Below are 13,644 nucleotides of genomic sequence, written 5' to 3'. Positions count from 1 at the left end.
TCTAAATTCTGTAAACACTGATAAATCTGTAATAACAAATATCTTTAGCCCTATATAAGGCATCTTTCCTTGGACCTCCCTCCTTCTCCAAGTTCATTTTTAAAATCTAATCTATTATGTCATTAAAGAGGTAGTTTCTAAACTATGAGTTGCATAATTATGATCAATGAATACTTAGGACACAGTATGCAATATCGATCTAAATTTTCCTTTCTATTCAATCCTAGCCCAACATTATCAGAGAATTATCAAATTGCCATGGAAAAGTAAAGAAATGTTAGACAGAATTTATAATGGTTCCAAAAATAGTTTACTCTAAAAAATATTAATATCCTCAAAAGTGGCAAACCATCGATTGGCAAGGAAAAGGGGGAATGTGAGAGTGGAATATTTTTCCTGTGAGAGTTCTATTAGTCTGATTTCTGATGCAGTGAATTGTAATTTATTTTCTCCAGAGTTTTGCTTTTGGCATCTTAGGTACTGTGTTCACTGTAAAACAAAGAGTATACTCGACATTACTTTTTAATGTGATTACTATGAACTGATAGATAATATAGCCAGAACAATATGGTGTCATACTAGAGATGACTCCTTTTCCTTCAACTATAAATAGTTACCTTAGAAACATCTAAAACTAAATATACTTTTCCAAATTCAGACATGTGTGAATTATAAAATCAGTTCAATATATTTAGTTACTGTCATGTAGTAGGCATTAGGGCTAAGAAAGAAAAATAGATAAAAATTTTTATTCTCAAGGATTTTATATTCTATTGGGATGGATAAAACTATATATATATATATATATATATATATATATATATATATATATATATAGTATAATACAATGCAGGACAAAATATTCTAATTAAATCTGAGTAGGGAGAGAGCATTTTCATCTAGTCAGGATTCAGTATCAAAGAATAATGGGATGGAATAATGCATTTCATATGTCATTTTTAAATATGGTTAAATATCTTAAATATACTTACCTGCTACTGCTATATGAATATGTACTTTCTGATCCAGACCTATGTAAAAGTAAAAATATTGTTTTAAATTAGCAATTATGTCAAGGCTATATAATATCTACAAAACTTTATTTGGGAGATCAGTTTCCCCAAATATCTCATTTAAAACACATTGTTGACAAACTCAACTTTCAAAGAATTTTCTCCCCTTATCAAAAATTATATTTGTGGCAAATCAGAATCAGAAGAATCAAGTCACTCTTTTTCCCTCTGGCCACCTTTCTGAGTCTTATGACTTCATAGGACTCACTAAAAAGCAAGGCCATAAATATTCCTAATGACATACATTTTTAAGAAGGAAGAGCACACAACTATCATAAGATTATGTTTTTATTAAAACTATCATAAGATTATGTTTTTATTAACTGAAGATTCAGAGTATAAGAAAGCATTGATTTCAAAGACCTTGTTCATAAATATTGTTCATGATTTATTTTAAGTGAAATTTATCCCTTTTCAGTTGGTAGATGACCTATATTTTTTCTCATCAACATCTTTACCTCAATATGATTCACTAAATCAGTAGGCATTTTTTAACATCATTTTGTCTGTTCACCTTCATATTAGTTCATACTAATGGTTAAAGGAAACTTGGTTATTTCAAAATTTCTTTGAATTATTCATATTTATTGGTATTGTACAATATTTTATTATACTCATATACCCAATTCACTTATTTATATCCCTTTCAAGTAAATTTTTCTTCACTATTTCAACGAAGTCACTAGATTTCTTTAGTGATATAGTTTACAAAATCTTGTCAAGTTTGTCATAAAATCTCTTTTTGTCATTTCCCTGCAAAATTTTGGCAAACAAATTACAATAATATTTGTGTTCTTTTTGCTTATGCTTTTTAAGATGACCAAATGTACCGTGAAGTTAAGTCTATTGTTTATTGTTTCCTTTGGGTGCACATTGAAATCAACTCCATCAAATTTCTTTGCCTGAACAATAATGCATCCTTCTATTTCCAATTTCCTTATTTCTTTTGGTTCATTTAGAATTAGATATCAATGTAAGTTTGCTTCTCCATATTATGTCAATTCATTGGCTAGTCTAGAACTATCTCATTTTTAAAGTCCAACCTCGGTTTTCATAATTTTGCATACTTCCTACAAAGATGCAAATTGCAAACTATCCATGCCTCTTCATTCTTGTGATTCCTTGTCCATGTTCTAATTTATCCCTATGTTGTCCACCCAACTTTCTGAAGGCTTCTCTCTTGATATTAAATACTAATGGAGCACATAGGCTGCCCATTACTTAACCTTCTTTGCTCTTTTGCTATATGACTAATTTGTGCCCTCATTTCCATCCATCTGACATTTAATTACCTCTTCAATGTAATCTAGTTAGAAATTCTCCAGCCTTCTATCATACACTTTTCTCTGGATGATTTCTGGACATTCTAGTATTAAAATGACTCATAACCACACATAAGAATATTGATACTAAAAAAAATGGGCCTTTGTTTCAGAGAGAATATCTAACATTTACATAGGGCTTTTAAAGTCTGTAATGTGCTATATATATATATATATTATCTAATTTGATGCTATTATTTCATAAAAGAGTTAATTGAAGTTGAAAAGGGCTATGACTTGACTAGGGTCAAGGGGATTTTTTGTTTTAAGGAGGTGCATAATGTTTTTTATTAATTTGATTTACTGATTACAATTCATCTCTTTTTTCTGGTCTGATGACTCTACAACTATATGCATCTACATTTGTTTCCAGAAGTAATACCTATTCTTGGATGGTTATCTGTGCTCCAAGGTACTGGGTACTGGCTTGACTTCTTCAGACTTGGAAGAACATCAGGAACTAGAATGCCTTGGAACTTTGGGATAGCCAAATTAAATTCCTTCATTCTGGTTAGCTTTGGATACTTTATGTACAGCATTGAACCTATAACTATTACATTACTCAGGTATTTGATCAGTATTTGTATTTCTGGTTCCCACTTATGTAAAAGGCATCACAAATTAAAATTCAATTAATCTTTTATCCATATGGTCAGATGGAAGAAAAAGTGGAGAAATTTATGAATTTTGACACTATTCAGAGAGTTTTACTAAAGTACTGGAGATCTATTTTACCCAAGAAAAAATTAACAAAATTTTTAAGACATTATGATCATCCCATACTTGTTCCCAGCATATGCATATGCAGTGACTACTACTTCCAGTAATTTCTATATTCAAGATATTCAGAGGAAAGAGCGACACAACTGTAAGGATGTTGAGGGACTGATTCACAGAAGGTAACAATCAAGATAACATACTAAATGTGTGTGAAAAAAATCTCAGATCTTACTAATAGAGAATATCAATAGTTACAAAATCAATCATTTTTTAAAAATGTAATATTTACATAGCGCTGTTTTGCAAAGTACTTTGCATGTTATCTCATTTGCTTCCCACAACAACCCTGTGAAAGTACTGCTGTTCATGTCTAGGAAAAGATTTTTACCCATTTTCCTTACTCCAAGTCTATCATTCTATTCACTATGAAATACTACCTCTTTTTGCACTGTACAGTTTTCCAAAATAAATCCAGGCAACTTCCCTTCTTATGCACAACTCAGAATTTTGATCATCCCTCAAAAATATCTGTCCAAGATATAGTTACGGTGGTTTGTCTATCTAACAACATAATACATATTTTTCCTTCACTTGGATTTTTCAATTCTAGTCAGTCTGAATTCTTTTGAACCATCAAAATTATTTTAAGAAGCACTACAAAATTCTATCATTTGATGTAGTTAGTACAATGTTATCTGCATGTTAATCCTTAACATTTATAAGGAATCCTTTATGAAGATCCAAATTCTTTAATTTGAACAATAGTTTATGTGATGACAGCAAATACATTTGATAAGCATTTTTTTGTTTTGTGCTTTACTTGATGTTATAAGATTATAATCAGAAGACTATGTGAGCTATCTCAGTAATAATATGTTTTAAGGAATATACTATGATTATGGGATATTTGTAGATGATACCTTAATGGAGAACAGCCTTTAAGGTAGTATCTTGTCCATGAAATATTGCTTTTTTCTAGTCCACAAAAAACATATAACACTGTGATCTTATGAGCTCTACAAATTTCAGTCAATTTTGTAACCACCAAAATGGCATTCTGCAGAAAATAATTTTTTAAAATCTTTTTTTTTGCCTTCTAACACTTAATAATTCACTTAATGAAAATAATTTAATTATTAATAATTCACAAAATAAAAAAATACTTTGTGGGCATGGGAATAATGATTAGTAGTTATTGATATTTTTGTCATTTTTATAATATTTGAGATTTTTTCCAAGCCTCTATTATCCTTTATTATTTATCCTTTTAGATTTTATTGCAGAAATTCCTACAAACTTCAATTTTTTTCCATTTTTTTGTTCTCTTTCCAATTTTATACTTTCTATCTTTAGGATGATTTTGGCTTAGGTAAGTTGCTCAAAAGGCTTTCTTCAAATATGATTTTCTCTCCATTGTTATTATCTTATGAAGTGATATTGCTCACATCATGTTGCATGGAATACTTTACAAGTGAGTTTATGTTTTGTCTTACATACTTATAACCTGATAAGGAGATTCAATAATGGATAAAGTAACTTGTGTATTTTAATCAATCTCTTTTTCTAGTCTCCTCTAGTCTCTTCATTATGATCAATACCCTGTAAACTTCCCCAAGAAATGGTATTCTTTTATCTGCTCATTTATACTTGTTTTTTTCATTTTTCAGTCTCAATACCTTATTAAATAGATCAATTTAAAGTTGCCTCAATTTCTTTCCATTTATCTTCTCGTTTTTGTTCTTCTAGTTTGTACCAAATCTAAAATCTTCATTCTAATAAATCAATCATTTAAGCCAAATACTAATTCAGAAATTACTCTCACAGTCCTTTTCTGCCCATTAAAATGTAATCTATTTTATTATTTGTGAGACTGAGATGCTCTTCTGTCATAAGCATTTTTTCTTCTGGAACTTATGAGAGACTTCAATCATTAAGCCTCCAGACATTCAAATTCTCCATTCTAACTAGCTTTCAAAAAATAGTATCTGAGATTTTTTTACAATCTTTTTTGGTTATAATATCTGAAGTTTTATACCAGTCCCAGTGGTTTTATAGCCATACCCTACAGGGTATAATCAAGGTCTTTAATCTGAGCAGATTTCTTTTGTAACATCACTCTATCCAATGATTTTCAAAGATATCTAAATTGATCAAGGTCTTTCCCCACCTTCTAAAGGCTAAAAATGAGTGATTAATTGATTCAGTGGAGGTGCTCTAGACCTTTTTTATACCCAGTGAACAACTGAGATGGGTTCACACCTAGTGCTTAAAAAATACATAAATTCAATTTACTCAGTAATTGGCGATTCCTCCGGCAATAAGCATTCTTTCAGAGATTTCCATTTGAGAATTACTATGGCTACAATGAAAAAAATAGGTAGAGAAATGTAGAAACTTATAAGCAGCCAGTTCTTCTTAGGATGCTCAGCAGCTCTATAGTCATACAGGACATGTTCTAAAAATAAAAACACAGAAAGAAATGAATGACATAAAACCCAGCTAAAATGATTAATAGTTTTAATAATAATATTTTTTCAAACAGGGCTCTAATAAACATAAACGTTAGATTTAAAAGCAACAATCAAGTGAGTCAGAATTTATTAAATGTTTATCATATGCCAAGTGTTTTGCCAAGTCCTGAAAATGCAAAGAAAGGGGGAAAAGCACCACAGATAATGAATCAATATCAGTTTTTATATATGTGTGTTAAATGGCATAACATCTAAATACTTAGAGAAAGAGCTAACTAATCACATTGCAGAGAAAAAAAGTTAAATTATAATCCTGGGATTCTAATGTGCCCTTTTAGTCCTAGACAAATAAAACAAAAATATAAATAAGAAAAGTTAAAAACTAGAATAGCATTTTAGAAAAGTAAAATGAGAAAAATACCTGGCAAATTTGATTGAATGGGATTGAATGGGAATATTGAATGGGAATTGAAAAGAAAATTTAACATTTCATAACATTTCCTAACTTCTATAGCACGTATACAAATAGCAATCTATATAAAGATATGATCTTCAGAAAAAAAATAAAAGTGAAGCTTACAAAGCACAAGAGAAGTGAAGAAAAGATCAAAATAATTGAATACTATATAATTTATTCTTAAATTAATGAATCAAATCATAGCAATAGTAGAAAAACTTCTTTAAAGAAAATGACAGTGATGAGACAGTAATTCAAAGAGATATGGAGAAATTTTTCACACCTAAATGATTTCATGAACACAAGAAAGAAAGAAAAATAAGAATTGAGAGTGCAACTAAAAAGGAATACAGCAAAATAGAAAAAAAAGAAAATATTAACATTAAAATGTTAGAAATTTGGAAAATTAAAGACAATGGTAACCAAATAGAAAGGAAAAAAAAACTTTGAACTAAGAATTGTTTCTTTCTAACTAATCAATTAGAGAATTGGTCTCATTTTTTAAAAGAAAAAATAAAATCATAAAAATTAAAAGTAGGAATTCAGAATTAAAGATCTAAACACTATATTGCCTAATTTAATGCCACTATGACTAATATCAAATTAAACTTATTCACATTTGCAAAAATATAAAATATCCATATTACCAGAAAAACTAGAATATTTAAATATTTTAAGAAAAAGAAAATTGAACTAAATGAATTCCCCCCAAAAAAAAAAAAAAATCAGATGATTTCACAAGTGAATTCTATTACATTAAGAGAGTAATTCCAATTTATATAATCTATTTGTAAATGCAGGAAAAGAAGGGATCCTTTTAAATACTTTTGATGCAATAAATGAGCCTAGCCCAAAGAGAGGCAAAACGCTGATGACTATTTCTGAACATTAACACAAAAAATTAACTAAAATATTAAAAAAGCACCTGCAATTACATTTTAAAAGGTTATATTCTATGACTAGGTTAGATGTATGCAAAGAATACAGAGTTGTGTCTATTTACAAAAAACTATGAGCATAATAAACCAGATAACTGCATGATAATTTCAAAAGACAAGAAAAACTTTCTAACATAATATAAAACTCTTCTGTTTATATATATATATATATATATATATATATATATATATATATATATAACATGAACATATATATAAGAATAAGTGGTCCTTTCTTTAATATGGTACAGAGTATATGCCTAAAATCTAAGAATCCTGGCTATAAGAACCATGGTAGTATGTTATAAATACAGTGTCTCACAACTCTTCCAGAAGACCAGTGATGAACTTTGCTATCTCCTGAAAGAAGTGTTGTATTGGCATAGAATGAAGTATAAAGGTATACATTTTGAGTTGCAGTTAAGGTGAAAATGTTTTTGACTTGATTAGGAGCCAAGATCCTGACGTTCTGAGAATATATCCATTGTATCAGACTGAAGCAAGAATATAATTGTCCCAAAGATACCTTGGGGAGGTTCATTAATTAGATACCCCCCAGCATAGGTTTCCAGGTCTACTTTGTATTCACTATTATTAATAATAATAATTTATCACAAGGTTTGTGCAGAGGTTAAAACTATCTTTGCATATGTTTGGAAAAATAAAATACTATTTAAAAATAGTTATTTACATTTATGAAGTATTTTAAAATTTGCAAAGCACTTCATGTATGTTCAGGGAAGCAAGGAGATGTATTGGGAGGGCCAATGGGGAGGTTTTCAGACTCACTCCTCTCTTCTCTGCCCTTCCACCTGACAATACTTCTGCCCCCCTGACTGAACTCTGGCTCCCAGTAGCATTTTGTCCTCTCCTTCCCATTCCCATGCACCACTTTTCAACTTTCTTTGACAAATTCTTCTCTAGAGAAGAATCCTTAATCCTTGAGGATTGGAACTGTATTTTTATGTCTTTGTACTTCCAGTGCTTAGTACAAGTCCTGGAACAAAGCAAAGGCTTCGTGAATGCTCTGCTATATCTACCTGGCTAGTTACTTTAACTATTTTAAAGATTACAATATTTCATAACAAACTTGCCACAATGCAAAACAAAAATTCTGTCTTAAAACACAAGTTCCCAGGAGGAGGCTATATTCTTCCATTATAAGGAACTTCTCAATAAATAATGATTTCCCTTAATTTACCTACAACAAATGCCACTTATTCTTAGTTCTTTGGTATACCTTTGAGAGTAACTCACTAACTCACATGACCCAAAAATACCAATATCATTTATTGTGTTACCTAACACTAGCAAATGAAGTTGGCAACAAAGCTTCCCCAACAGAACTGAAAGCATCATTATGGGAATGGGGTGTTTCTGCTGTGCTACATGTAGCATCATTTCCTATAACTGGACCTTCCTATACCAATCCCTTTACAGTTCCCCCATACTTAAAGATTGATAAGGAAAGCATCAGTGGCCAAAGTTCTGTTATGGATACTCAGGAAGAAAAAGATGACAAAAACCTCAGTCACACATACTAAGTGGCTGAATCTAAGGTAGTTTGCCATATAATACCTCACATATAATATCTTGTCATAATATCTCACATTGAAAAGCATTTATATTTTGAAAAGCATTTAACATGCATTATTAAACCCATTTTACAAATGATGAAAATGAGACTCAGAGGGGGTGAATAATTTGCTAAGTCCCACACAGCTAGTAAGAAATTGAGCCAAGATAAGGTCAAAATGGGTTCATGATCTAGGCATAAAGAATAAGATTATAAATAAATTGCAAGAGCATAGCATAGTTTGCCTCTCAGACCTGTGGAAGAGGAAGGAATTTATGACCAAAGAAGAACAGAGATCACTATTGATCACAAAATAGAAAATTTTGATTATATCAAATTGAAAAATTTTTGTACAAACAAAACTAATGCAGACAAGATTAGAAGGGAAACAATAAACTGAGAAAACATTTTTACAGTCAAAGGTTCGGATAAAGGCCTCATTTCCAAAATATATAGAGAATTGACTCTAATTTATAAGAAATCAAGCCATTCTCCAATTCATAAATGGTCAAAGGATATGAACAGACAATTCTCAGACGAAGAAATTGAAACTATTTCTAGCCATATGAAAATATGCTCCAAATCATTATTAATCAGAGAAATGCAAATTACTACAACTCTGAGATACCACTACACACCTGTCAGATACAGTATCGTTGTTGAAGTATATAATGATCTCCTGGTTCTGCTCATTTCACTTAGCATCAGTTCATGTAAGTCTCTCCAAGCCTCTCTGTATTCATCCTGCTGGTCATTTCTTACAGAACAATAATATTCCATAACATTCACATACCACAATTTACCCATCCATTCTCCAATTGATGGGCATCCATTCATTTTTCAGTTTCTAGCCACTACAAACAGGGTTGCCACAAACATTTTGGCACATACAGGTCCCTTTCCCTTCTTTAGTATCTCCTTGGGGTATAAGCCCAGTAGTAGCACTGCTGGGTCAAAGGGTATGCACAGCTTGATAACTTTTTGGGCATAGTTCCAAACTGCTCTCCAGAATGGTTGGATTCGTTCACAACTCCACCAACAATGCATCTATGTCCCAGTTTTCCCACATTCCCTCCAACATTCATCATTATTTTTTCCTGTAATCTTAGCAAATCTGACAGGTGTGTAGTGATATCTCAGAGTTGTCTTAATTTGCATTTCTCTGATCAATAGTGATTTGGAGCACTCTTTCATATGAGTGGTAATAGTTTCAATTTCATCATCTGAAAATTGTCTGTTTATATCCTTTAACCATTTATCATTTGGAGAATGGCTTGATTTCTTATAAATTAAGAGTCAATTCTCCATGTATTTTGGAAATGAGACCTTTATCAGAACCTTTAACTGTAAAGATGTTTTCCCAGTTTGTTGTTTCCCTTCTAATCTTGTTTGCATTAGTTTTGTTTGTACAAAGGCTTTTTAATTTGATGTAATCAAAAATTTCTATTTTGTGATCACTAATAGTCTCTAGTTCATCTTTGGTCACAAATTTCTTCCTCCTCCACAGGTCTGAGAGATAAACTATATAAGGATGTATTCTGATGGAAGTGGATTTCTTCGACAAAGAGAAGATCTAACTCAGTTTCAATTGATCAAGGATGGATGGAAGCAGCTACACCCAAAGAAAGAACACTGGGAAATGAATGTAAACTGCTTGCGTTTTTGTTTTTCTTCCCGGGTTATTTATACCTTCTGAATCCAATTCTCCCTGTGCAACAAGAGAACTGTTTGGTTCTGCACACATATATTGTATCTAGGATATACTGTAACCTATTTAACATGTATAGGACTGCTTGCCATCTGGGGGAGGGGGTGGAGGGAGGGAGGGGAAAAATCAGAACAGAGGTGAGTGCAAGGGATAATGTTGTAAAAAATTACCCTGGCATGGATTCTGTCAATAAAAAGTTATTTAAAAAAAAAAGAAAAGAAATTGAGGTGTGTTTTAAATCCAGGTTTTCCTACTCCAAATTTAGCATTATATCACTGAATATGAAACAAACTCTTTGAGTGCCTCATTAAAATAAATGACCCAAAAGGCAATATGAAATCCAGAGAAGAGGAGTGAATCAGAGGTATAAATAAAGAGTTATTTGAATGGATACAAGGATGGATGAATGGATGAAAAAACTGATGAATGGAAAGATGGGTAGCTAGATGAATGAACAGGTATTTATTAAGCATTTATAATGGGGCAGACACTAAACTGAGGCCTGAGGATACAAATACAAACATCAAGGAGCTAGCAGTCAGAGTAAAGAAAACACATAAAGGGAAGCTAGAAAGCAGCATTGGAGGAGGGGTAAAAAAAAAAAAAGAGCAATAAGTGCATTAGTATGGTTTGATAATGTCTGATTCCAAGAAAAACAAAATGAAATCTTTCCAATAAAAGCTCAAGATGCCAGGGGACAGAGTCCAAAGTCTGATGGGAGATCGATGAGGAAAATGGGCAAGATACATGTGGAATCGTTTGAAATGTCCCAGCAGTTACTGGAAGTCTGGTTCTAAGCAGCTTAAGGTGAAAGTCCATATCAAGACTCTGGGCTTCCATGCTTCCATATCAGACACCATACCCCCCCCCCCCTTTATCACTTTCTTTATTGTCCTGATCACACACTGGCATTGCTCCATCATCAGGGATTTTGTGCAACTAGAGCCAAGTACACTCAAGTTGATGCCAGTCCCCACCAGGAAGATGCAATGGTATATTTTCCTAGAGTAATTAATTATGTAGTTTTCTTTTCTTTCTTTAATTACATGAAAGTCTAAGTTCCCTGCATTCCTTTCCTGCTGATGATAAAGGGAAAAAAAATTCTATTCTACGCCTCTGCTCATTTATTTATAGGCTGTATTATGGATACTAACCTCGTAACCACTTTACAAAATCTTTAATAACTCTACTTCTCCTTACACTGCAATTTGGGGAGAAATATCCTAAATGGCACATGCATAAGTCAGCTTCATTAGTGCATGCCTAAGATAAAAAAAATAAATATGAAAATTATGGATATCATAAATGATTATTTGGATAAATGTTCTGCATGCATATTTTCTTTTATACACTTAATTACAATAGCATTTTAATATATATATCATATTTATCATAGCAAAACTGACAAAGACTAAAGAACTTCTTCAAGGTCAATTAATGATCATCAACCATTTTTCTAAATAGTCTAAATCTTGGCCTTTTGACTAAATGGTTACTTAAATCCCATCAACAGGTCAACAAATCAACAAGCATCAAGAATTGTGCTAAGTACTAAATAAAGAAAAACAAAATTAGAATTTGCCCTCAAAAAGATCACATTCTAAAAAGGAGAACAACATAAAAACAAATATCTACGTGTAATATATATTAAATATAGAATAAATTGGAAATAACTTCAGAGGAAAAACATTAAGGGGGACTGGAAAAGGAATCTTCAAAAGGTGAGATTTCAGCTAAGATTTAAGGAAACCAAAATTCAAAGATGAAAAGAAGCATTGCAGACATGGGAGATAGTCATTGAAAATACATGGATTTTAAAATTGAGTATCTTCTGTGAGAAATAGCAAAGAGACCAGGGTCACTGGATTGCAGAGTACATGAGAGGGTTAGGGGAGTGTGAGGATAACTGGAAAGATAGGAGGACATGTTAAGAAAGGTTTTTGAATGTCAAACAAGATTTCAGTAACAAAAAAATAACAAGGGTTACAACTTTGCTATTATCATCTGCTTTCTGTAAAATTCCATTGCTGCCATCCTGTTTATATATTCACATTCCATTTATGGGTGCTGAAATTGATGCTCTGGGCTTTCTGGCCCTTTTATATAGCCTATACTATGAGTATTATAAACTGCAGTTTCTATCTTTACATTATTGATTAGTGATTGGCAACTGTACTTTTTCAGTAAGAAAATTTTGTCACAATAAACAGCAAAAATCTGTTAAACAACTTCACCAAAAATTTTCTTTTGCTCTTTTATAGCATTTATAAAAAAAAAAAAAAAAAAAAAAAAAAAGTTTGATGATATCCTGTACTGTTTCCTCTAGAATAAAATAAAAACTCTGTTCTTTACCACTTAATGTCTGTCTTAATCTGGCTCCAAATGACTTCTTCAGGTGTAGTATACACCATCTTTACGTTCCTTGCATACAACATTTCCTGTCTCTGGATCTTTCACAGTCTGTAATCCATGCTTAGGATACACAACATTTGCAAACACACACATAGATATATGCATAATACACACATACACATATATATATATATATATATATATACATATTAAAAACCATCTCTCCATGTGTATATATGTATATATAATTCTATTTGGTTATTCTGAACTTGACAAACTATAACAAACATGAGCATTCCCATATACAAGGAAGAATAGAACAAAACAATTATATATGAAACTACGAAGCTTCATTGCAAACAACTTGCATTTTAATTCATGTTTCAAATTCAAGGTTCAAAGTTTTTCTCCTTTGTGTCTTCCTTCAGATTCTTTTTGTTTTTCTTCTGTTCATTTTTGTAAATATTGTAATGACTTTCTTTTCTTTAACCTTTTTTCTTTTCTTGGAATCAGTAGCCATGGTCCTCCCACCCAACAGAATCTTCTCCCCAACTTAAAAAAAAGGAAATTTCAAAAAACTTTGAAATTCATAGGCATAATTAAGCAACACAACTCCATGTATTGTCAATATCGTGTCAGTCTGTGTTTTGATTCAATTCCCTCAAGAGCCTAAGATAATTTCTGAACTAAGTGCTCATACTGAAAAATTCACAATAGTCTCTTAAGGGCTAGTTCAAATTGGCTCTAGGACATTTCTGTCTGTGGCCAAAGACATATGAGCTATGGTAAAGAGCATCCTTATCTATGTCAGGAAGTTCATGCGAGGCAATTCTATACCCCTTAGAAATCATTGAATTGCACAAATACATGTATAGTTGTAGATAAGCTTATCCTAAACTTTCACCTAAACTATCTTTAGCTGTTTAACATGCTATAGATTCATAAATGATATTTGTAAGTATTTAAAATGAAGGTGATTAACGGAAGTACCTAAATCATAAATTATAGGATGCCAAATGATCCTACT

General features: G+C 31.5%; 1 protein-coding gene across 2 annotated transcripts in view; it reads right to left on the bottom strand.

Moving 5' to 3' along the window:
* Window positions 1-288: 288 nt before the first annotated feature.
* Window positions 289-13,644, bottom strand: part of LOC100927054 (disintegrin and metalloproteinase domain-containing protein 32-like) — an 85,092-nt gene continuing 71,736 nt past the window's right edge. Inside the window, exons 18-21 of one of the 2 annotated variants that reach the window (XM_031950735.1) lie at window positions 11,420-11,528; window positions 5,408-5,570; window positions 993-1,031; window positions 289-489 (exon numbers count right to left, since the gene is read on the bottom strand). In XM_031950735.1, the coding sequence (XP_031806595.1) occupies window positions 474-489; window positions 993-1,031; window positions 5,408-5,570; window positions 11,420-11,528 (327 nt within the window). In that variant the 3' untranslated portion in view covers window positions 289-473. The remainder of the gene's footprint in view (window positions 490-992; window positions 1,032-5,407; window positions 5,571-11,419; window positions 11,529-13,644) is intronic. The other variant, XR_004231758.1, reaches the window with a different exon arrangement.

The sequence above is a fragment of the Sarcophilus harrisii genome, chromosome 2, assembly GCF_902635505.1.
Source record: "Sarcophilus harrisii chromosome 2, mSarHar1.11, whole genome shotgun sequence".
NCBI classification, from domain to species: domain Eukaryota; kingdom Metazoa; phylum Chordata; class Mammalia; order Dasyuromorphia; family Dasyuridae; genus Sarcophilus; species Sarcophilus harrisii.
Note: the sequence above shows the minus strand (reverse complement) of the source record. Positions and strands in the feature narration are given on the sequence as shown.